The sequence below is a fragment of the Micromys minutus genome (genome assembly GCF_963924665.1).
Source record: "Micromys minutus genome assembly, chromosome: 30".
In the NCBI taxonomy this organism is placed as follows: Eukaryota; Metazoa; Chordata; class Mammalia; order Rodentia; family Muridae; genus Micromys; species Micromys minutus.
In genome coordinates this window covers 30,573,203-30,597,214 of record NC_137965.1, presented here as the reverse complement: position 1 = coordinate 30,597,214, position 24,012 = coordinate 30,573,203, and the positions used below count along the sequence as shown (strand labels likewise).

Sequence of the window (24,012 nt, the reverse complement as noted above, 5' to 3'; positions counted from 1 at the left end):
TGAGGAATTGCTCCAGTATTAAGTGAACTAATACCAATCACTTAACAAGGAAGAATTAAGGCGTGGAATCAGGAATAATGACATGATGCTTGACTTGGGACTTTGGAGAAAGGCCTATTTGGAGACATCACTTTAAAATGAAAATCAAGAACATGGTGAAGTATTTTCTAGAAAACAGGAGCAGCATGTGGGAATTTTTTAGGACTAGAAGGAGCTTGGAGCATTTGAGGACATGGAAGGGGAACCACAAATTCTCAGTGGATATTCAAAGAGAACTTTGCACCCAAATCAGTTGGAAATCAGGGCACTGGAAGCAAGAATGCTGCATTATATCATAAGTTGGGTGTGGTTCATATGTCTGTAATCTTATTATTGAGGAGAGAGAGGTAGGATACTCAGGAATTCAAGGCTATTGTCAGGCACATAATGAGTTCAAGTCCAGCCTGGGCTACCTGTGACATTGTCTCAAAAAAAGGGATATCTCTACAATACCAAAAAAGATACTGCAGAGAATATCTATTAAAAGAATAATAGGGATGTGTGGGCATTTTAAAGAGAGAGGGGTATTATCAGGTATGTTTCAGAAATATTCCTCACTTGATGATATAAAAAGATTTTACAGGTCAAATTCAGAAGTGAAATGATTCAATCAGAAGTAGTTTCAGGGCTGGTAAATGGTTCAGTGGGTAAATTTGTTCATAGCCAAACTGATGAACTGAGTTTTATCCCTGGAACCCATATGGTGTAAGAAGAGAACGAACTCTAGCAACCAAGAATCTAATGACTCTACACTTGCACACAAGACCTTTTGCAAAATACATAAATGTCATAAATTTTTAAAAGAAGCTATTTATGTAGCTGTGACCATAGGTTTTGTTTAGGGTGGGATAAATGAGGCAGTAGATTGGGTGAATAATGTGTAAATGTATTTTGTTTTTAGATGGAGAAGTCACGTGACTTGGGCAACATGACCAGGGTCCAGGAGTTTGTCCTACTAGGCTTGTCCACAAAGCTGGGGATAAGAGATGCCTTATTTATTGTCTTCCTGACTCTCTACCTGCTGACGCTGCTGGAGAACACACTCATCATCTACCTCATCTGCAGTCACAAAGAGCTCCACAAGCCCATGTACTTCTTCCTGGGCAACCTCAGCTGCCTGGAGATGTGCTATGTGTCTGTCACCATGCCCACCCTGCTCATGGGGTTGTGGACAGGTCCCTGCCATGTTCTATTCACAGGTTGCATGACCCAGCTTTTCTTCTTCATCTCCCTCATCTGCACAGAATGCACTCTCCTGGCCTCCATGGCTTATGACCGCTATGTGGCCATCTGTCGCCCTCTGCATTACCCACTACTCATGAGACCACAGGTCTGCCTGGGCTTAGCCTTGTCTTCATGGCTGGGTGGGCTGCTGGTCTCAGTGATCAAAACAGCATGCATTGCAAGCCTGTCCTATTGTGGTCCCAACGTCCTCAATCACTTCTTCTGTGATGTCTCTCCTCTTCTTAACTTGTCCTGTACCCACGTGGCCCTCACAGAGCTGGTAGACTTCATCTCAGCTATCGTCATCCTCTGGGGTTCACTCCTTGTAGCTGTGGCCTCCTATGTGGCCATTGGTAGGACAGTTGTAGGCATGCCATCAGCTGCCGCCCAGCGCAAGGCCTTCTCCACCTGTGCCTCCCACCTGGTCGTGGTGGGCATCTTCTACTCAGCTACTATCTTCATCTATGCCCGCCCCAGCCGCATAGAAGCCATGGACCTCAACAAGGTGCTGTCTGTCATCTACACGGTGGTCACCCCCATGTGTAACCCAGTCATCTACTGTCTCAGGAACAGAGAGGTGCAATCAGCTTTCCATAGAACTGTGCGCTGGTCCTCAGCTGGAGGTGAGACATAATTTACCAACATCCCATTTTGTGTTAATATATAATTCATGATTTAAACACATACGATTCAGTGTTTGAAACAAAGTTGTACAACCACTATCACTGTGTAATTTTATCACTCCCAGAGAAATACCTGTACAGTTTGGAAGCCATTCTCTGTGGTATCTCTACTCCTAAAAAGTCACTAATCTATTTTCTATCTGCAGAGATTATCCTGTTTTTGACATTTTGTAGATATGAAATATGTAATGTCAACTTTGATAGCTGAATATTTTCAGAGTTCATAATGCATTAAGTTTATGAATAATGTAGCATGTACCAGTGGTTCATGTGTTTCTATGACCCAATTCCTGGAGTGCATGGACAAACTATGTTTATGTGACTATTCATGTGTCTCCATGACCCAATCACCCTGGAGCGCATCGACAGACTGTTTATGTGACTGTTCATATGTCTCCATGACTTAGACACACTGGTGTGCATGGACTGATTGTTTATGTGACTGTTCACTGACTGATAGTTCAACTGTTTCCACTGTAGGTCTGTTGTCAATTGATTGTCTGTACATACTTATGCAGAACTTGACAATATTTTGTATTTATTTATGTGTGTCTATATATGTGCAAGAGTATATGCACACAGGCCCCTGAGGAGGCCTGAAGCAGGCACTGTATTTCTGGAACATCAGTTACAGGTGATTAGGAACCATCTGCTATTGATGCTAGAAAATGAACTCCAGTTCTGCAAGATTAGCAAGTGCTCATAACTGTGTGACTTTACAGCCTCATAATCTATAACTCTTAGTGGAAACACGCTTTTATCTTTTTGAGGTTATAGATGTAGAATTTCTCAGCTGGTCAGATGTTAACTGAATGGCTGACTTTTTGAGTAACTGACAAACTATTTGGCAAAATGTTCGATACTTTACTTTTAGAACAAACTTCTAATTTATACACATCTTAAATTTATATATACACTTAAAGTCACACACACACACAAAAATACCTTCTGTATATGTATGCAGAAAGTGGGCTTCTATGGGAAGAAAAGACTTCGGTGAGAAAGAACAGGGGGCAGAAGATGGGAGTGGTGGGGTAGGGCAAACTGTATATGAAAATGTGGTAATGAAATCGTTACTTCAGTCTAATTTATAGAAACTAACAGTCAGAAAACCCCAAAATATATCTTAGGACAAGTAGTGATACTTATAAACAGAATTAGCAGCTGAAACAACTCAATGAATCGAAAGACCTAACTGGCCCTGGCTGAAATGTTAAGTAGAAAATTGCACCACCATATCTCATGTTGGTGAACATTCAGGAGATTTCTACATTTTAAGGAGTTTTGCTTTTGTTTTCATTTTCTAAGAAAGATTAACATATGGTCATGTATTCCTGATGAAATACCAAATTATTTAAATTTTCTTGAACAATAATCTATCAGCTTGTATAAAAAATTTAAAATTGGTTGTGAACTTTGACCCAGTGTCTTCACTTATGTGAATATCTAATAAGACAATGAAAGCAATAGACTATAATAGATAAAAAATGTTGATTGTAATATTGTGTCAAGTGTATGAAACCAAAATAAATGATAATATTAACTAATAAAACAAAAACTAAGTACAATGTGCTAACTCCATGTTAATTGCAGTTTTACAATTTAATTTAAAAGTCAAATGTACAAGACATTTTCAACTTGAAATTTAAATTTTGGAGTAAAATTATAATTAAAATATTTGAATAGGAAGCATTTAAACAAAGATAATAAACATTTAATATACATTTTATAGGGATTTTGAGACACCAAGAAGCATTCAAGGGCATTGTGAAATTTTATTCACAAACTCTAGAAATAATAGAAAGTGTTAACCAAAGGTGATACAATTTTCAGAGCAAAATTAGCACTATTTGTTACATATGTGAGTATGTATGAGTGTTGACTCAGAACACAATTGAAAGAATATTTGCAAAAAAAAATTTAGAATATTTGATCCACCTGCAAGCATATTTATAACATTTTGTGATTTTAAAAAGATGTATGTATGTATTTATGCATGTGCGTATGTATGTATTTATCTACCTGTTATTTGTGTGTATTGTATGTGTTGTGTGTGTTGTGTGTGTGTGTTGTGTGTGTGGTGTGTGTGTATTTGTGTGTGTGTGTGTTGTGTTGTGTGTGTGTTGGGTGTGTTGTGTGTGTGTGTTGTGTGTGTGTTGTGTGTGTGTGTGTGTGTGTGTGGTATGTATGTGTGTGTGTGTTGTGTTGTGTGTGTGTTGGGTGTGTTGTGTGTGTGTGTGTTGTGTGTGTGTTGTGTATGTGTGTGTGTGGTATGTATGTGTGTGTGTGTGTGTGTGTGGTATGTGTGTGTGTGTACTGGTGCCCTCAGAGGCCAGAAGATTGTTTCACAGCATTGGATTCATGTGGAGCTGCAGTCACAGGTGGTTGTAAGATGCCTGACAGGGGCACCGGGAACTGGACTCTGGTCCTCTGTAAGAATAGTATCATGCTCTTAGCTGCCAAGCCTTTTCTCCTGCTCCATTTTGTGCTTTTATATTTAACATAACCAAACAGCTGGATGTTTATTATGACAGCTGGAGGTTTGTTTCTCTTCCTTTCCTATGTTTTTTGTTTCCCTTTATGTCAGTGACTGAACTGGAAAAGAGTCAGAAATCTATAGTATTTCTTCAAGTTCATCAATACATATTTTAGAGCATAAAGCAAGAGCTGGAAGAATAGTTCCTAATGCAATGTGAATTAGGTTCCCCTCAAAATTGAACCTTTTCCTCTTAGTTTGTTTAAAATGTACAGAATGACCTTAAAGTATTGATTCATGTAGAATTCATAGTCTTGAAGTCATACACTCTAAAACTGTCTAAAATGGGCAGGTCTCAGGCCCTAACAATCCACCAACATGATTCAATAATACAGTTCACACCTCTGGGACAAAGAACGTTTGTCTTTCCTCTAAGCCTGGTCTTCTGCTGAGGAAGCTCCAGGAACCCGGCTGCGACACAGACCAATCTTCCAACAATACAGCTACACAGAACAGCTTCTCAGGGGCCTTATTGTCCCCAGACGTGAGTCTGGGGTGAAGCGCCATACTGGAATATCTGGAATAACGTTATAGCTCACTAATGGAAGACCGCTCCTGGGAGTCAGTCAAGTGCAAGTGAGGTCGGAGGACAAGCGAGCTGCCATCATAGAGAGGACAAGGTTCTTCTGGTGACACTAGGAGTCCAAAGAAGATGACGACCCCACCAGCAACCTGAGAGGTGGCACCTGGAAGGTGAACTCATAACTATACTGGAGAATGGGTGGAGCAGGCATGCTCCCAAAATATTGCTCTCTGAAGCACAGGTGCCCCAGAGACCAAAGACAACTCCTCGACCGGTTTTTCCAAACCAGTTGTCCACCACACAGGGCCAGCCAGTGGGGTGCAGCAGGCCATTTACAATCTACAGGCCACTTGTAGAAGTGCAGCCATTCCATACGAGTACCAAAAACAAACACCACGAATGCAGAAGAACACATGCCGAAAGACAGAAGCCACCGCAAATTCAGCCGGTCCCCTGTGATGCCACTGATGAAGAGGCCCACAGCATAGGAGAACAAAAAACCAGTATCTAGTGTTCCAAGAAAAAAAGTGGCTTTCTCTGTGCTGGGAAACATGGCTGCTGCTCCAGATCTCTGCAGGCTGGTCCGCTGATGTGCTAAAATCATTCGGGGTCTACTGCTTGGAAACACTGACTTTGACCTTGCTAAATGCTTTTCTTGATGCACGGAGTAACGAATAGCTGAAGAGCGTAAGCAGGAACACAGTCACATTGTGAGCATGGAGATGGCTGAAGCTGCTGAGGAGAGCTCCTCTCTGCAAAAGTTGAGGCCAGGCCAAGGTCTTCCCATCTCCCTCTTCACCTTGACATCAGTCTTTCCAGTGACTGAGTTACATTGTCTCTGCTTGTCTGAGATCCACCAAAGTTCTGCTTCTCTAGAGGCCACTCCCACCACTCCCGCTGCCACCGCACCCCCATTTTGTGCTTTTAATGGAGAACAACTGGACAAATATAAATCACTGAAGGTCCAATTGTACATAAATTACCACATCTACACAATGGTGTGATAAATGTAGAAACGAATTACACAGCTATAGTTATTCATAAGTATGCCACAGAGTATGATAGTTACATGTTGTGATGTTGAAAAGCCACATCACAAAACCACGTCTGGAGCTAAACAGATGGCTCAGCAGTAATGAGCACAGGTTGCTCTTGCAGAGCTCCCGGGTTTAGTTTCTAGCACCAACATTGTGTCTCAGAATTCTGTAACTACAGTTTCAGGAGATCCAACATCCTCTTGTGGCCTCTGCATAGCTAGGCCACACGCAGGCACAACACACATGCATATATGTAAAAATAAATAAATCTGAAAAATAAAACCATGTCCATGTGGTATACTTATGTTTCAGCTTCAAAAATGCACTTGGGGAGTGGGGCTGTAACTCAGTTTGTTGGGTGCCTGCCTGGTGTGCACAAGTCTGAGTTTGTACCACAGCCCTGCCTAGATGGGCAAAGATGGGAAGAGGAGGTGCAGGCCTGTAATCTCAGAGCCTGTGAGGTGCCGGCAGAAGGCTCTGGATTTGCAGGTCATTGTCTACTACACAGTGAGGTCAAGGGTAGACTAGGCCACATGTGGCTCTGTTTTGAAACAATTTTAAAAATGCAAATTGTATATAAGAACATTTTAGACATCGGTGCTTTAAATTTTTAATAGTAATTATCTCAGTGTGGAAGAAGGTGCTGCTTTTCATGTTTATGTTTGCTTTCAACTTTGTGTGGTAACCATGATTTTTAAAAAATAAAATAATGTCTCATATTTTACGATACTGAGCTAGTGGTGAGAGATTTGAATTCCTGCCCCCTTTTCTTGACTTGTTCCAAGCACAAGTTTTCTTGTGATACCCCTTAGAGGCCAAGATCATATATACATATTACAAAAATTTCTAAATCTCCAGATTTTCACCTTCTGCACCTGGCACGTCGCTTTCGATTTATTACAAGGCTCTATAAATGTCTTTTGTAGGTTCAGTGGCTTCAGCATCTTAGGAGCAGCTCAGGAGCTGCACATTCTGTTTGATGCCAGGGTCTGACACCCGTACTTGGCCCTATTAGGAGTTGCAAACTGACTATGACGGATCCAGAAATAATTCTGCCTTTGGGTCACACTCACAGCCCCAGTACTACCCTATGAACAGTTTCACCTGAGTCTTTGCTCCAAACCCATAGAGATTAACACAGCCCTCTAAGGCCCGGTTCTTGGATTTAAGTTGACCCTTCTGTTTGGTGTTGGCTAGAAGAACAGAATTGCTTTGAAAATGCAGAAGTGGAGAAAAGTGAGTAGTTAATAACTCATTGCCAAGAACTAAAGAGAAATTTCCAAAGCACTTGGCTTTGACTTAATTGTCCATCCACTTAAGTCTGACACCTTAGCTTATGTCAACATAAGAAACTGGATATTCTTAAAGAAGAAAAAAAAGGGAGACTCACTTTCTGAACAGAGCGGTAAGAAAATTCTGATTACATTATTTCAGAGAGGACAAAATATTTTCTTTTTATAGGATGTCTATGGATTTTAGAAACAGCCTGGATAACACACAGACTTCATTGGAATGAGTCTCCGTAGCAACCAAAAGATTCAAGGTCATCTGTGAAAGCACGAAGGTCAGATGGGTGAGTGATGGGAGCGTAAAGGGACAAAATGCAGGAGGTGAATATGTTCAAACCTCAAAACACATCCAAAAGCAGTTGCATATGGACGTCTCAACAGTATGCAATAATTAGATACCATTAAGGTATTTTTAAAAAGAAAAAATGGGTAACAGATTCATGCTGGAGATGGGTCCGTGAGCTCTGTAACTTCAGAATCTATGCAGTCAGTAATGCATTAGAATCAATGTCATTTCTGTGCTGTGCTTTTGAGTTGGCAGTACATCTGAACCCGAGAGTCATAAGATCAACTTATTGGGTCAATGATCGTATTAAAAGGAAACAGAACATTGTCACTTATGTCTCTCATAAGGGAAGACACCATTAATCCTAGATGTGTGGGGTAAAGATGAGTGTTATCTTTTTAAACCTTAAGTCATTGGTGTTTGTGTATGCGTTACATTGTGATGTATTCACCATGGAAAATGCTTTCTTATTCTTACCACAGTAAAAGTACCTACAGAGCACGCTGTACCTTGCCATTTCTAAATCACCCAATCCCTGGCACACAGGTGGCAGCTGAAAGCTATGACACAGTGTCTTTATGTAATAGACAGTTCACCAAGGCACCGAAAGAGTGGGCGTTGATGCATGCCCACTTCCGAGAGCCCAGCAGGCAGGGGCCATGATTACATTTCACTATGTAGTGTCTTTGAAGCCAGTGGAGTCGATAAGTTGCTGTTTCATTCTTTACCCATGCTCTGAAACATTTTTGGTGCTTTCCAAATTGTCCAATACCTTTAACAATACTGTCATCATTTTTAAGAAAATCAGACAGGGTCATAGGACATCTTATGTTATCAGAGCGGTAAAGTAATATAAAGAAGCCTTCAGGAGAAATTATATCAGCTGCAGGGAGTATATAAGGCAAAGGATGAGAGATAAATGACCGAGGAATAGGTGGACCAGACAAGGAAATCAATCCTACTGAGGAGGAAAGGATGTAGAGGAGGATTAACAGGAGCTATTTTCAGGACCACGGTCAGCTCCAGGAATCCAGGGGAGAACCACAGAGCACAGTTCCCCTGACATGGCTTCAGTTCCAGAAACAGTTCTTGGGGCCATTGAACTCCTGTTTCAGGTACAACACATCTATGCTGGTGACACTGGTTATGTTTCTGGGGATCCATCCTGACTGGTGCAAAGTGTGATCGTCTGAAAGCAATTTTAGCACTGTCTTTGAGTCTTGTTAGGCTTGTCTGGAAGGAAAAGTATTGCTTTTGTATTTATAAACAATATTTTAAATTAAAATGGTGTGTGTGTGTGTGTGTGTGTGTGTGTGTGTGTGTGTGTGTAGAGGACAATTTGTGATTCCATTCTCTTTTTCCACCAAGTGAGTGTTACAGATCAAACTTGGGCCATTAGACTGGGTGGCAAACCCCTTTACACACTGGACCATCTTACTGGCTTAACAATATTTTTCAAAATTTATCATCATCATCATCATCATCATTATCATCATCATCATCATGTGTTTGTGTATATAATGGGGAGGGATGTAGGCTTACACGCCACAGCATGCACATGGACATTAAAACAGAACCTTTGGGAGTCAGTTCGCTCCTTGCCCAAAGATTGCTGGAATGGGACTATGTTTGCCAGGCTTTGCACGCCAATCTTTTACCCACTGTGCCATCTTTCCAGCTCTAAGATATGCCTTTAAGACATCTTTTCAATTTTACTTTATATGAATGATTAATACCACTTGGATGGATATGCATCTTTCTTTTCTCTCAGGATTATGCCTTTGAGATTGGCCACCAAGGATACTAGCTAGTCTCACTTACTTAAAGTTAAAGGTAACATTCCATTATCTAGACAAGACTTGGTTTATGTTTAAGTTCTACCAGTGAAGGTTTGCAGAGTTTAGACACATTATCCTTGGCACCAGAAAGTGTTGCTGTTAGTGTGACTTCTCAAGCAGCAGCCACACGCTACTGTTTGTTAGATGGTGGTTACTTCATTTCTCAAGAGCCGTACCCATCTGGGCTGTTTTTACTGCTCTGTAAAAACTCATATGGTAAATCTCAGTGTGTCTGAATGTTCACATACAGGACAGCTCTCCAGCTGTAAACCCTGGCATCTCATTTCAACTTCAATTTCCATTTTCTGTTTTCTAATAAGATTAGAAGTCTTTAAGTTAATTTTGGTTAAAATAGGTTAAAATAGTCACTCTAGAACAGTGGCTCCCAGCCCGTGGGTTGAGAGCACTCTGGGGGTCACATATCAGATAGCCTGTATGACAGATATTGCTGTGCATAAAAGTAGTAAAATCACAGTTATGAAGTAGCAACAAAATCCTTTTTATGGTTGGAGACAGACAACATAGGAACTGCCTTAAAGGGTCTCAGCGTTAGGATGGCTGAGAGTATTGCTGTAGGAGTCTCTCTGTCTCTGTCTGTCTGTCTCTGTCTGTCTCTCTCTGTCTCTGTTAGAGAGTCTCCTTCCTGCACAAATCAACCACTATCTTTATATAGTTTATAGAGAAAAGAGCCTAAGAGAAGGCACAAGAATCTGAGATCCATTCATCATTCTCACACTCAGGAATCTAGTAAAAATACTAAATTTGAAGACACACACACACACACACACACACACACATACAGATTTTTTTATTATTGCTATTTTATGTACACCAAAGGTCATAAAGTCAAGTCTCTGCACTTTTTAAAAAAATTTTAGGGATTTTTGTTTTGCATAAATGTTAACATTTGTCAATTTCATACATGTATACAGGTCTATGAACAGGTTCACCCCAGTTGCCTTCTCTCATCCCCCTCTCACTCCTGACTGCTCCTTCATTTTTCACAAATAGACCCTTCCTGTTTTGGGATCACACTTCATATGCTGTTCTATCTTGCATAGGTGTGTTGTGTTCTGGATTATAGCTGTGTTGTGTTCTGGATTATAGCTGTGTTGTGTTCTGGATTATAGCTGTGTTGTGTTCTGGATTATAGCTGTGTCATGTTTTGGATTATAGCTGTGTTGTGTTTTGGATTATAGCTGTGTTGTGTTCTGGATTATAGCTGTGTTGTGTTCTGGATTATAGCTGTGTTGTGTTCTGGATTATAGCTGTGTTGTGTTCTGGATTATAGCTGTGTTGTGTTCTGGATTATAGCTGTGTTGTGTTCTGGATTATAGCTGTGTTGTGTTCTGGATTATAGCTGTGTTGTGTTCTGGATTATAGCTGTGTCCTGTTCTGGATTATAGCTGTGTTGTGTTCTGGATTATAGCTGTGTCCTGTTCTGGATTATAGCTGTGTTGTGTTCTGGATTATAGCTGTGTTGTGTTCTGGATTATAGCTGTGTTGTGTTCAGGATTATAGCTGTGTCCTGTTCTGGATTATAGCTGTGTTGTGTTTTGGATTATAGCTGTGTTGTATTCTGGATTATAGCTGTGTCGTGTTTTGGATTATAGCTGTGTTGTATTTTGGATATAGCTGTGTTGTGTTCTGGATTGCACTAGCTGGATGCAGACAGCAATTCTCAGGACTCCTCCCATCCCCATCCCTGATGGTCTTTCTCCTTATGTTTTGTTAACATCATGAGTGACTTCTCTGGCCAGGTGGCAGTTAATACAGAAACTCTTAACTCCTCAAATCCGGGGATAAATGACTAGTGAATGCTCAGCCATGAACAGGAAATCCACATCACATTTATATTTTTATTTGATCAATGATTGAACTTTTGGTGTGTGTATGTGTATGTTTGTGTGTTTGTGTGTGTGTGTGTGTATGTATGTTCATGTGTTGTAGGCTTTTTCTTGTTTTAATTGTTTGGTGTGGATAACTAATTATCCAGACACAGATTTTTCTTAACCATGTGGAGTAGTTTCCCACAATTTCAACACTCTGTTTGGTTTATTTTCTTTCTTGTCATTCAAGAATACATCAAAACATCACTTTCCTGCCCAATGAAGTGTTCTCTGAGTCTTAAAATAGCCACCAGGCCTGGTCAACTATATGCATCCTGTCCTGTACTATTTTTTAAACATCTATCCTCTGACTCTCTCTCTCTCCCTCTCTCTCTCTCTCTCTCTCTCTCTCTCTCTCTCTCTCTCTCTCTCTCTCTCTCTCCACATGTGTGCATGCATGAATGTGTGTGCATAAATGTGGAATTGATATTGGTGCTTCCGTAAGTCTCTCTCCACTGTAGTTTGGAGACAGGGTCTTTCACTGACCAGGGGGATACTAGTTTGGCTAAGCTATCTGGCCAGAAAACTACAGGGTTCCACCCATTTCATGCCCAGTGACAGTGCTGGAGTTATAGCTGCATGGTGGGTATTCAAACTCAGGTCCTCATGCCTGTGAGACCCTTTAATGACAGATATTTCCCTTGTGCCTACTGTTGCATTTTTACATTTGACCATTTTTTGAGTTTTTTAAAATCTCCCATTACCTAGAATTTTAAAACATCAAAAGGTTGCAAACACGTATCCCCCTTCATTCTATTCTAAGCATCTGGTATGGATAATATAGTAGACATTTGTTAGTGAACAGGCACGAACACTACTCTCCACATTTCATACTGAATCCCATGGTATCAGTCGCACAGAATAGGACCTGTCATCTCTTCTTTGAACATGGTACTTACTGTTCATGAGCTCCAGAACAGTTCCATGTGTTTGGTTTGAGCAATGCCTATACACATAAAGTAGTAAAACACACCTAATGTTTATATTTTGAATATTCTGTAGACCCTAAGTTATGCTGAATATTCCTAGTTTCTTTCTTTTACCAAGACCACTGGTCATGGAAGAGAGAGCATACTGGGTAAGAGTGCCTGCTAAGCAAGCATGAAGACCCAAGTTTGTGTATGCAGAATGCACATAAAAAGCCTGATATGGCACCAGGAGCCTGTAGTTCCAGCATGGAAAATCAGAGACAGGAGGACCTGTGGATTGTGAGAAACGCCGTCTGAAGGAAAAAAGGAGAGAGTGGTAGAGGAAGACCCTGACATTGTACTATGGCTTCTGAATATACATTCACAGTTGCATATTCACAGACATGTGCATGCAAAACACACAGGCACAGGCACACACATGCATGTACAGATACAAAGATATACGCACCTATGCATGCCTATACACATATGCATATATGAACACAGAGATGGAAGCACACACACACACACACACACACACACACACACACACACACACACACACACTATTATGGAAGGATTTCCTTTACCCAAACTTTATGAGTCTCAGTTACTATGTTGTTCTAATAAGTGAGGGGCCTCACAGATGGTGAAGTGCTTAAGAACTCTTATTGCTTTTGCACAGGACCCAGATTTGATTTTCAGCACCCGCGTGGCAACTCACAACTGCTCCAGTTCCAGGTGATCCAATACTGACCTTTGTGGGCACCAGGCGTGCACGTGATGCACATATGTATGTGTAAGCCAAATACTCAGATATGTAGAATAAGTAAATCTAAATGATTCTCTTCTGTCCAACCTGCGCTGCGCTCACATGCCCTCACAGAGCTAGTCAACTTCATCCCTGCCGTTCTCATCTTCTGTGGTCATACAGTAGTCACAGAGGACGTGGAAAGATTATATACATATAGTATATATTACATATGAAAATATATGCATGTATGTTTCATTTGTAAGTGATGGCAGTTAAGAGAGCTGTACTCAGGAAAGGTTGTTGTCAGCCTTACTTGAAACAGAGCATACAACTCCTGAGATATTGGGAGGATTTTGAACTTTGACCCAGAAATGATCATTTAAGGTCATTAAAAGCAAGAAAACATTCCTTATTTTATCAAACACAATCTCATCTATTGCTATATTTAAGTATCATGAAGGGTCTGGGATGTGATTCAGTAGTACAGTTCTTATGTAAGATAAGCAAAGCCCTGGGTTCAATTCTCAGCTGTGCAAAAAAATCAAAACAAAAACTAAACATTCATAAAAGCTAAGGGCTTTGTGAGGATGGGTTTCACTCTGTCTTATTTATTTTAGACTTATTTATTTTGTATTAGGTGTATGATGGTTTTACCTAAATGTGCATACTTTCTTCCCTCAGAGGTCAGAAGAAGGCTGTGAGCCGCCATGTGGGCACTGGGATCAAAGCCAAGGCTTCTGCAGAAGCAGCCAGCGCTCTTCACCACTGAGGTATCTTCCAGCCTCTTGGCTCTGATTTTTACCAATACGGTAACTGGGGCTCACAAACATGGGATATAATTCTTAAAACTGAAGTCTTAGTAAGCTCCTGTGGGTGTCAGTTTTCTATTTCTGTTTTGGCAGTTTATTGCTCTGCCTGACACAGGTCGAGCCCTTGCTAAGATGGCTCAACTCTAAGGAGGTTTAATCATAGATGCCTTTATACTATGGAATAAATCAGTGTCTTTAGTGACCTATTTCTTTCCTCACTTAGATGGAGAGATCTCTACAACTGGCCAATTGGACTGTTGACCAGGATTTTGTCCTGCTGGGTTTGTCTGCCAGCAAAGACATCAGGGATGGCCTGTTTGTTATCTTTCTGACTCTCTATTTGCTGATCCTCTTAGAGAATATGTTAATTATCTACCTCATCTGCAGCCACCGTGAGTTTCTCCAGAAGCCCATGTACTTCTTCCTGGGCAACCTCAGCTGCCTGGAGGTGTGCTACGTGTCTGTCACCATGCCCACCCTACTTGTGGGCCTGAGGTCCAGCCCTTACCATGTGTCATTCTCATTCTGCATGGCTCAACTATTTTTGTTCATTTCTCTCATTGGCACCAAGTGCACCCTCCTGGCCTCCATGGCCTATGACCGCTATGTGGCCATCTGCCATCCACTGCACTACTCACTGATCATGAGGCCCCAGGTCTGTTGGAGATTGGCCTTATCCTCCTGGGTGAGTGGACTGTTGGTTTCTGTAATCAAGACAACATGCATCGCAAGTCTGTCCTACTGTGGCCCCAATGTCCTCAACCACTTCTTCTGTGATGTCTCTCCACTGCTCAACTTGTCCTGCACCCATGTGGCCCTCATAGAGCTGGTTGACTTTATTTCAGCCATTGTCATCTTCTGTGGCTCATTGCTCATTGCTCTGGCCTCTTATGTGGCCATTGGCCGGGTGCTGATCCAAATGCCTTCAGCAGCTGTGAGCCACAAAGCCCTCTCCACATGTGCCTCCCACCTCCTTGTAATGGGTCTTTTTTACTCTGTGGTCCTTTTTATGTACTCCAGGCCTAACCATGTCAAGTCCACAGACCTCAACAAGATGCTTTCAGTCATCTACACAGTGGCCACGCCCATGTGCAGCCCAATCATCTATTGCTTGAGGAATAGGGAGGTCCATGCAGTGTTGAAGAAAACTCCCTGTGTGTGCTGAGATTCTTGAGAGAGATGATGTTGTTTCTCTCCTGGTTTGAAAAAAGATTAATGAACAAATACACATAAAAATATTCCAAAGTCAGAGAGAAACATAATAGATGTTTCTAGAACATTGTATGTATGGACTTCTTAAAGACAACATGAAAAGTAAGGCTATTACAGAGGCGAACAGGATGGCTCAGTGAGTAAAGGCAATTGCTCTCAAGCCTGATGATCCAACTCTCCAAGATTCACATTACAAAAGGGGTAAACTGGTATCCACAGGTTGGCCTCTGAGCTTCACATGTGCATGGTGACATGTATATACCACAATATACAGTCAGAAAAAAAGTCTTAGGTTACCTTTGCTGGTGACAAAACCATGACAGATCAGCATCTTGTTTATTGAATATGAACTTGAGAGGAGATTATCATCTATTCTTTGCATCCCTAATACATATATACTACATATATCTGTAAGTATGAATAGTGAACAAAATATACATATGTGAATGGCTACTGCAAAACTGTGACATTTGAAAAAGATACCATACAAATAAATATTTGAAATGATCGGAAATAACTCAAAGATCCACTTAAAGATTATTTACATTTATAATTTACATATTATGAAAGGATTAAACTGGATCTGTGGTTACTGACATGGGGGACACAACCCAGGTAGGTGGTTGAGTTGAAAATAAGAGACAATTACATGATCGTGCCATTCTTATAAGACAACAATGGCAACTCTAGTGTTAGGAATAACTACATTACTGTGTATCCAGAAAGGGTTCTGAAAGAATGTGCTACATATCATAGCTAATCACTGCTAGAACTGTTTTGTTAATGAAAAGGACCATGGGAAATTCAAATTTTCTATTTTATATGCCTACCATTTTTGCCTTAGGTTTGTTTTAGTTTCATAATTGAATTAATAAATTAATTCATTAAAAGAGGAAATAAACTATATCTGGTGGCTCATGTCTTCAATCTAAGCACACTGAAGGCAGTTTTCTGTGAGTTCATCACTAGCCAGGTCTACAAAGCAAGCTCCAGGCTAGCCAATGCTACATAGTGAGATGTTGTCTGAAAAGAAAGGGGGAAATAGAAATAAAAGAATGATCTTGACTTATTGACTTGCTCATCATACTGGAAAATTTTGGAAACTTTATTTGAAACAGTAGTTTGTGTTGACAGTCACTCAAGAGGTTGGGTTTGTTGTGACTATGTCCATGACTCTACCAAATGACAATGGGAAAACTGAAATATACTCCTTAGCTTCACTTGCTCTTAAGCTGACTCAAAAGTTGCCAATTCTCAAGGTCCCACATCTGGACATCTCACTGTATTTCCTGTAGATAACAGAATTCAGGTTCTCATGCTTATAGGCAAGGATGTTTATCAACTGAACCATCTTCCCAGCCTGTGTGTCATAGTATGCCACTGTGTAAGTGTTCTGTCCACAGACAACTTGCTGTTTGTTTCTTGGTATTTCTTTAGGGATGTGGACCCTGCCAGCTTGCTCATGCTCATTCAGGCAGCACTAGTTGAGCTCAGAGGAGGAAGGAAGAGCACATGAATGTGTAAAGATGGAATGTTTGGGAGGGAACAAAGATTGGGAGCGGTGTGGGTATAGTCAAGATACACTGAATACATGGATGTAGTTGTTAAAGAATAAATAGAAGTCTTTTAAAATTTTTAAAATGGTATTCACAAAGGCTGGAGAGACATATCAGCTGTTTAGAGCACTGACTGTCCCTCTAGAGAATCCATATTTGGTTTCCAGTACCCACATGGTGGCTCACAACTGTCTGTAACTCCTACCAGAGGATTCAGTGCTACCTTCTGGCCTCTGTGGGAACCAGTCACTTACATTTGTATAATATACATGCAGGAAAATATTCACATGAAAATAATAGCTATAATAACTTTCAAAAATTAAAAAATGTCTTCAGCTGCATTAGACCAAAGATTTTCCTCAAAGCATAATCAACCTACATATCCATTAACTGGTCAAGGGGGATGTCACACAATGTAATGTTGTCTGAGTACAAAGAGAACTAAAATACCATCTTATGCAGCAATGTATACAGCTTTCAAACTATGACAGTCACAGTAGCCACATATGGTATAAATCCATTATAAAATTCCAAGAACTGATGTACAGAAACAGAATGTAGACTGTTGGTTTCTTGGGGCTTGGAGTAATAGCTAGAAATGTTAGGAATGATCTAATAGGCCTGAGTTTGTCCTGAGGGTAAAGAAAATGTTTGGGATTTAACATTGGTGATGGCTGCATAATTACAAGGAAGCAAAGAAGAAGACACTGCATTGTGTTTAAAAGATGAAATGTATGGTATGTGAATTATATTTTAATATAAAAATAGATACTGGTAATTTAACATCCCCCCTAAAGGACTTAATCATTAGGTAAACCTCAGGACCAGTGCATGGTTCTGTGGAGAGCTACTTGGACTTCCTTGTTCCGAAGACAGTAGATGACTGGGTTGCACATGGGGGTGACCACTGTATAGATGACAGACAGCATCTTATTGAGGTCCATGGCTTCTATGCGTTTGGGGCGGGCATAGATGAAGATAGTGACTGAGTAGAAGATGCCCACCACGACCAGGTGAGAGGCACAGGTTGAGAAGGCTTTGTAACGGGCGGTGGTAGAAGGCATTTGCAGAACTGTTCTGCCAATAGCCACATAGGAGGCCATAGTCATGAGGAAGCAACCCCAAAGGATGACAATGGCTGAGATGAAGTCTACCATTTCTGTGAGGGCCACATGGGTACATGACAGGTTGAGTAATGGGGAGACATCACAGAAGAAATGGTTGAGGACATTGGGGCCACAGTAAGACAAGGTGGCAATGCATGTGGTCTTAACCATAGAGACCAGGAGCCCACCCAGCCATGAAGTCATAGCCAAGCCCAGGCAGACCTGGGGCCTCATGAGTACTGGGTAGTGTAGTGGGCAGCAGATGGCCACATAGCGGTCATAAGCCATGGAGGCCAGAAGGATGCACTCTGTGCCCACCAGGACAATAAAGAAAAAGAGTTGGGTCATACAAGCTATGAAGGGAATATGGTAGAATCCATTCCACAACCCCATGAGCAGGGTGGGCATGGTGACAGACACATAGCACATCTCTAGGCAGCTGAGGTTGCCCAGGAAGAAGTACATGGGCTTGTGGAGCTCTTTGTGACTGCAGATGAGGTAGATGATGAGTGTGTTCTCCAGGAGCGTCAGCAGGTAGGAAGACAGCAAATAGGGCACCCCTTATGTCCAGCCTAGTTGACAATCCCAGCAAGATAAACTGCTGAACCCTAGTCATGTTGGTAAACTCCAGGGACCTCTCCATCTGTAGAGAGACAAGCCAATTGTTATCCTCTGTCCTTCGAAAGCATCATAATGAAAGTAATTAGAAGGATGTTTACAGTAAGAGGTTACACATTTGTGGTCATTTCCAGGGATCTCTCCATCTGTAGAGAGACAGAGAAAATTGTTGACATTCTATCCCTGGTGATACATTGTGATAAAATATCTTTTTTGGAAAGGTATTCAGAGTACTGGGAGGCCTCCAACATGTTTGTCCATCTAACATCTGTTGAAGTTGTTACAGCAGATTTGTGGGACAGTATGTGAGTATGATATCTCACTGCTGTTGAATCTATGATTTCATATAGAGCACCTAAGAGGTGGGAGACTCATGCATGGTGTCCCTGAGTATATACCACAGCTAATCAATAGTGATCAATAAAGAGTAAGTTCCTCTTTCACATAAAGATTTAATTATGGGCCAGGTGTGGTGTGTTTAATTCCAGCTCCTAGGAGGCAGGGCCAAGCAGATCTCTGAGAGTTGGAGGCTTGCCTGTTAGTGCAGTGAATCCCAGGTCAGCCAGTGAGATTGTGTCTAATATCTATTACATGTAATATATTATATTTGTATTATATACACGTATATTACACATTTATATAATATATATGTACAATATATCTGTTATATTCATTAGGGTTCAGTGGAAAAAGTGATTGCTCACTAGGCATGAAAACATGATTTTTAAATCCTAAGAAAACTCAAGAAGTTACATACTATGGCATATAGCTGGGAGGCAGAAGAAAAGAAAATTCCCTGAAGCCCAAGGACCAGGTGGCCCGGCTTATACACAGGAAATACTGATTTAAAAAACGTTGACAATGAGGACTGACACTCGACTGACATCTTTGCACATGTGTGTGTGTGTGTGTACAGAAACACACACGCATATCATACTATGCTTTGTCAGTATGTGGTCTTTTTGGCCATGGTGCACACCTTTTATCCCAGCATTCCTGAGGCAAAGTAGGCAGATTGCTGTGAGTTCAAAGTAACCCTTGTCTACAAAGCAAATTCTAGGACAGCCAAAGCTACTCCCCAAAACCCCCAAGACAAAGCAGAATAAAATAAAACAAGAAAATACTCCATCATCCCTAAAGCAACAGCCTCTCTCCTTATTTCTCTTTCTCCTCCTCCTTCTCTCCCTCTTCTCCTCTTCCCTTTTTATTCTTTCCAGAACACTGTGAAAAATGCTGTCATTACCCCTATGTTATAAAACACACCATAGATCATGGCACTAATAAGGGGCCAAAGGGACCACTCAGTGGTTAAAGTAGCTTGCTACCAAGTCTGACAACATGGGTTTGAATCTCTGGCCCTTTACCGTAGGGGAAAGCGAGATTAGACTTCTGAAAGCTATCTGCTGACTTCCACACATGTCTCCTCTCTCTCTCTCTCTCTCTCTCTCTCTCTCTCTCTCTCTCTCTCTCTCTCTCTCTCTCTCTCTCTCTCTCTCAGACACACACACACACACACACACACACACACACACACACACACACACACACACACTCCACATATTTTCATTAGAGATTAAACTCAGTTAAAATGACTTGCTTGAAATTGTACAACCAACATGGGAAATGGGATTTAATCTCTGGATGATTCAAGGCCCTTTCCAGCCACAGTCTCTAATCACTATTCCCTGCTCAGTGCCATTCCGTACGGCAGACACAGAAGCATCAAATGATTAGACACTAGGAATAACCACTCTGAACTCTGTTCTTCCTCGGGCCCGAGTCTTTGTTTTCACTTCACAAACTTTAGCTCTTTAAAGCTTCATGCGTCTAGACGTTTGATCACCACAGCCTCACAGCGGACATTGGGATTGAGGAGAGCAACAGTCAAGACACGGGGAGGGACTGAAGAGAGGGGCTGGTTTACGACCTGGGCTCTTACTGAAGTTCTGCTTCCTGACATCTTAGGTGCCTGTCAACAAGAGAATGAATAAAGGAAACATGGTTTATATGCACAGTGGGACTTTACTCAACTGTAAATGAGAATTGGATAATGTTTCCAGAAAAAAGGTTGTGACTTAAGTGAAACAAGTATTGGATATTTCCTCTCACACATGAAATTCAGGAATAAGATATAAAGATGGATACATTAGGAGAAGTCGGGAGGAAAATCACAGAAAAGCAACTTCTGTTTAAAAAATGTCAAAACGAAATCGAATGCTGAGATTTTTATTAAACACAACCTTATAGAAGCCAATAGTTTTGTAGGTGTATTAGGTGAACATTGTACCAGTGCCCACACTCCAGGGGAGGACTCCACACCCATGTTCGTCTGAGAAGCACTGCTGGGACTTAGGGGGTTAATTTTTTAGTGGCAGGAAGATGTATTGAAGGGGCTGGGTGGATCACATGGAGAGGGTGGGGGTGGGCATGACCAAAATATTGTATCCATGTGTTTAATTAAAATATTAAAATTAGAATAATCAAAACTTAAAACATTATATTTTGTCTTTCATTCTATAGTGTATATCAGAATTTTGGTTTGGCCAATTTCCCACTTTATAGGTTTAAATATTTACTTGGACAAACTACTAAAAATTCAATAATTTCTTTGTTAAATTTTCATAAGAAAAATAATACTCTTATACCTTTATGGTAAAAGCTGTGTGTGTGTGTGTGTGTGTGTGTGTGTGTGTGTGTGTGTGTGTGTGCATGTGTGTGTGCACACACACATACCAGAAATCAATATTTTCAGTTATTGAAGACCATTAGAAAGTTCACACATATATTATCAGAAGGGTCTGCCTATTCTTTTTCTTAAACAGTAACTTCCACATCTGAAAAGCATCACATTGCTGCACATGAACTTGCCATTAGTTTGGGCTTTTGTCTGCATAGAAGGTCTTTCCACAAACTTGTATACATGAATTAGGCAGTTTGGGTTCTATTTGTGGTTGAAAATGGAGTCTTTATTATCTAGGCTCAGGACTGATGCCAAGATTCTGAAGAGTCCAGTAATGAAGTCGCTGCGAAGCAATCCCTTTCTTGTAATCCCCCTATGTTGGTTCCCCTCCGTTTTTGAGTTTCATTCTCTCCCCCTTCACAATGATCCTCCTAACTGCTTAACTCTTCTATGAAAGTTTTTATGGGTAACATTTTCTGATTAACACACTGAAATGTTGTGAAGCTCTCCATAAAAATCATACAAATATCTACCAGTCACCCAAAGTCTTAGCTCTCTGGAGAACCAGAAGACACAGCCAGTTCTACCTCAGCTTTGTAGAATACGAACCACTCAGCAGCATCTGTATTGGACTCATGTTGTATAGCCTGGTTCTGAGTGCTGGCCATTGGAATATAAGTCACGATGATTTCCCAAATCTGTGCCCTGGACAGGCAACTAACTCTCAAGTATCAACTGTATGTTTCTCAAGATGAGAAACAGTCATCATTTACTGTGGTAAATAGCATTTTTATGCCCCACGAGGGAAGGAGAAACATCATGTTAAATACAAGCCTTTACTATAAGGCTTGAGTTCCTAAATTAAATAGGAACAGATTTAAGATCTCTTGTCTTAAATAAAATACAGAGGTTTTTCTCTGCAAGATTATTGGTTAGAAGACTTCTTCAATAGTCATTATTTCTATCCCATTTCACATGTGCTTATGAAAAAGGACTTGGAAAAAAGAGAGCGGCGCAAGAGTGACAGATTTATTGCTACCAGACAAGTTGAATGCTTAAACCAAACTATTTAAAAACTGTGAAGCTGCCTTTAGGAATCGCTTCAATTACCTCAACCGATTTTGTCTTCCCAATTATTTCTCTTGTTTGAAAATGGATAGATTTCATAATAAACTTTACATCCTGCCCAGGATCTCATCACTGGGATGCAAACTGAGCCTCTGTGGAGAAGCAGAGGCTGAAGTCACCCCAACAGATCATCTCTCTCTTGCAAGCACAAGGTCTCTAAGATCCCACCTGTTCCCATCACGCTGTCCATCTCCCTATCTCTACTCATTTTCACACATACTTTATATGGTGTTATCAAGAGCACTAAGTGGATGTCTTTTAAGTATTTGGATATGATACCTAATAGCCTACTGTGTGTTCTATGCTAGTTTACTTTCCTCTGGGCAAGCATAAACACCTGTTATTGCACACTGTAACTCCAGCACACCAACGCTGACAGAGGTGGCCACAAGTTTGAAGCCATCATGTTTTTGACTAAATAAATTGTCTTCTTTATGTTGGTCCTCATTTTTAGGTAAGGTCTCATATAGCCCAGTACTTGTTATCTAATGGAAGATAGCTGGAGCTTATGTCCTCCCTGCCCACCTCTAGTTCCTGAATACTGAGATTACAAATATGTGACATCATTCCTTTCTTTATGTAGCTGGATTCAAACCCAGAACTTCTTTCTGGCCAAACACTTGACCACCTGAAATACAGCCTCATCCCTATTCCTTATTTCACCCCTTCAGAGAACTTTTCTGGGTCTTCTCACCTTCTGGTTGGAGGCAGATAAGCACAAATCCTTTCTTGCAGATGCGGAATGTGGAGTAGGCTCTGATGGTGGCCAGACAGAACCTGCTGGCCCTGAGGAGGGGCTGCCAAGAAATCAAACCTTTCAGTACATTTTGAGAGAAACTGTCCTTGGTCTTGAACCAAACACACACACACCCACACATCCCTGTGTTACTGTCCTGAAATGTCACAGTCACTGAGTTGACTATACTGTGGAGGCAAAGATACACACTTAAACCAGCTCTCTACACCTCAGAGGATTCCTTGGTCCCTGTGGATTAGAAAAAATAGGGAAAAGAAAGCTTCAGAGAAGATGGAAAATGAGGGTCGGTGCCTGAAGTTTTCTTATGACCTCCACTCATGTGTTAAGATGTGTGCACACACACAAAAAAACCTTTCATTCCACATTTTACTTGTTTTTTTAAAGTTAAAGGTACATATGAGCTAGCCATATTTTCATGCTAAAATATGAAAAACATATGGGCTAGAGAAATGACTTAATGGTTAAAAGCATTCACTGTTCTTGCAGAGGACTCGAGTTTACGACCCAGCAGCCATTTTGAATGGCTCATAACTGATGGTAACTGTGCTCTGGGGGGATTCTGATGCCTATGAGTTCTGTGGGCATATGCACTCACATGCACCTGCACAACACATAGACATACAAGTGTATACGTAGTTAAAATAATAAAACAAATAGCTAAAACACATTATATTTTTAATCTCATGCTTTATCTTGTAAACAAACTATATGTATAAATATTATTGATAGGCATTTAAATGTTTCTCTCATTTTTGTTGCAAACAATGCCCCGGTAAGCTTGTAATTTTTTGTATAGTATTTTTCTTCCTTGTAGACTTCTATTGGCTCACTTGATAAATAAATATCAGTTAATTAGCAATAAAAATTACAGGACTATCAAATATGCACATATGAGTGAAATTAAGCATATATACATGTGGGCTAGCATATGTGCAATATTCATAAACTTTAGTGAATTATTCAAAAACTTGGATCATTTTTCTTTAATAATTTTTTTTCTTGATGATTTTCCTGAGCTGAACTCCTAGGAAAATATTTTGTAAAGGTTTTAGTCCACATTTAACGGTACATTAGTAGTAGTGGTTGGGCCATGAAAGATTTGAACCATGGTGTGAGAAGTTCATGTATGGAAGACGGTGA

General features: G+C 40.7%; 4 protein-coding genes across 4 annotated transcripts; 2 read left to right on the top strand and 2 right to left on the bottom strand.

Moving 5' to 3' along the window:
* Positions 1-940: 940 nt before the first annotated feature.
* LOC308439968 (olfactory receptor 6Z7-like) lies at positions 941-1,897 on the top strand (the record flags this gene model as incomplete). The annotated part of the gene is made up of 1 exon (XM_080941903.1): positions 941-1,897. One exon carries the CDS (start codon positions 941-943, stop codon positions 1,895-1,897), a length of 957 nt encoding a protein of 318 aa, XP_080798029.1.
* A 3,113-nt stretch (positions 1,898-5,010) lies between these two features.
* SLC37A3 (solute carrier family 37 member 3) lies at positions 5,011-8,349 on the bottom strand (the record flags this gene model as incomplete). The annotated part of the gene is given in 7 exon segments (XM_080941902.1): positions 5,011-5,165; positions 5,168-5,212; positions 5,215-5,345; positions 5,347-5,559; positions 5,561-5,616; positions 5,620-5,804; positions 8,346-8,349. Coding segments are annotated over 7 exon segments (789 nt in total).
* Positions 8,350-14,038: 5,689 nt separating this feature from the next.
* LOC308439854 (olfactory receptor 6Z7-like) lies at positions 14,039-14,980 on the top strand (the record flags this gene model as incomplete). The annotated part of the gene is made up of 1 exon (XM_080941770.1): positions 14,039-14,980. The coding sequence occupies one exon, from the start codon at positions 14,039-14,041 to the stop codon at positions 14,978-14,980; it is 942 nt and encodes a 313-aa protein (XP_080797896.1).
* Positions 14,981-17,401: 2,421 nt separating this feature from the next.
* LOC308439856 (olfactory receptor 6Z7-like) lies at positions 17,402-18,332 on the bottom strand (the record flags this gene model as incomplete). The annotated part of the gene is given in 2 exon segments (XM_080941772.1): positions 17,402-18,227; positions 18,229-18,332. Coding segments are annotated over 2 exon segments (930 nt in total).
* Positions 18,333-24,012: the final 5,680 nt, after the last annotated feature.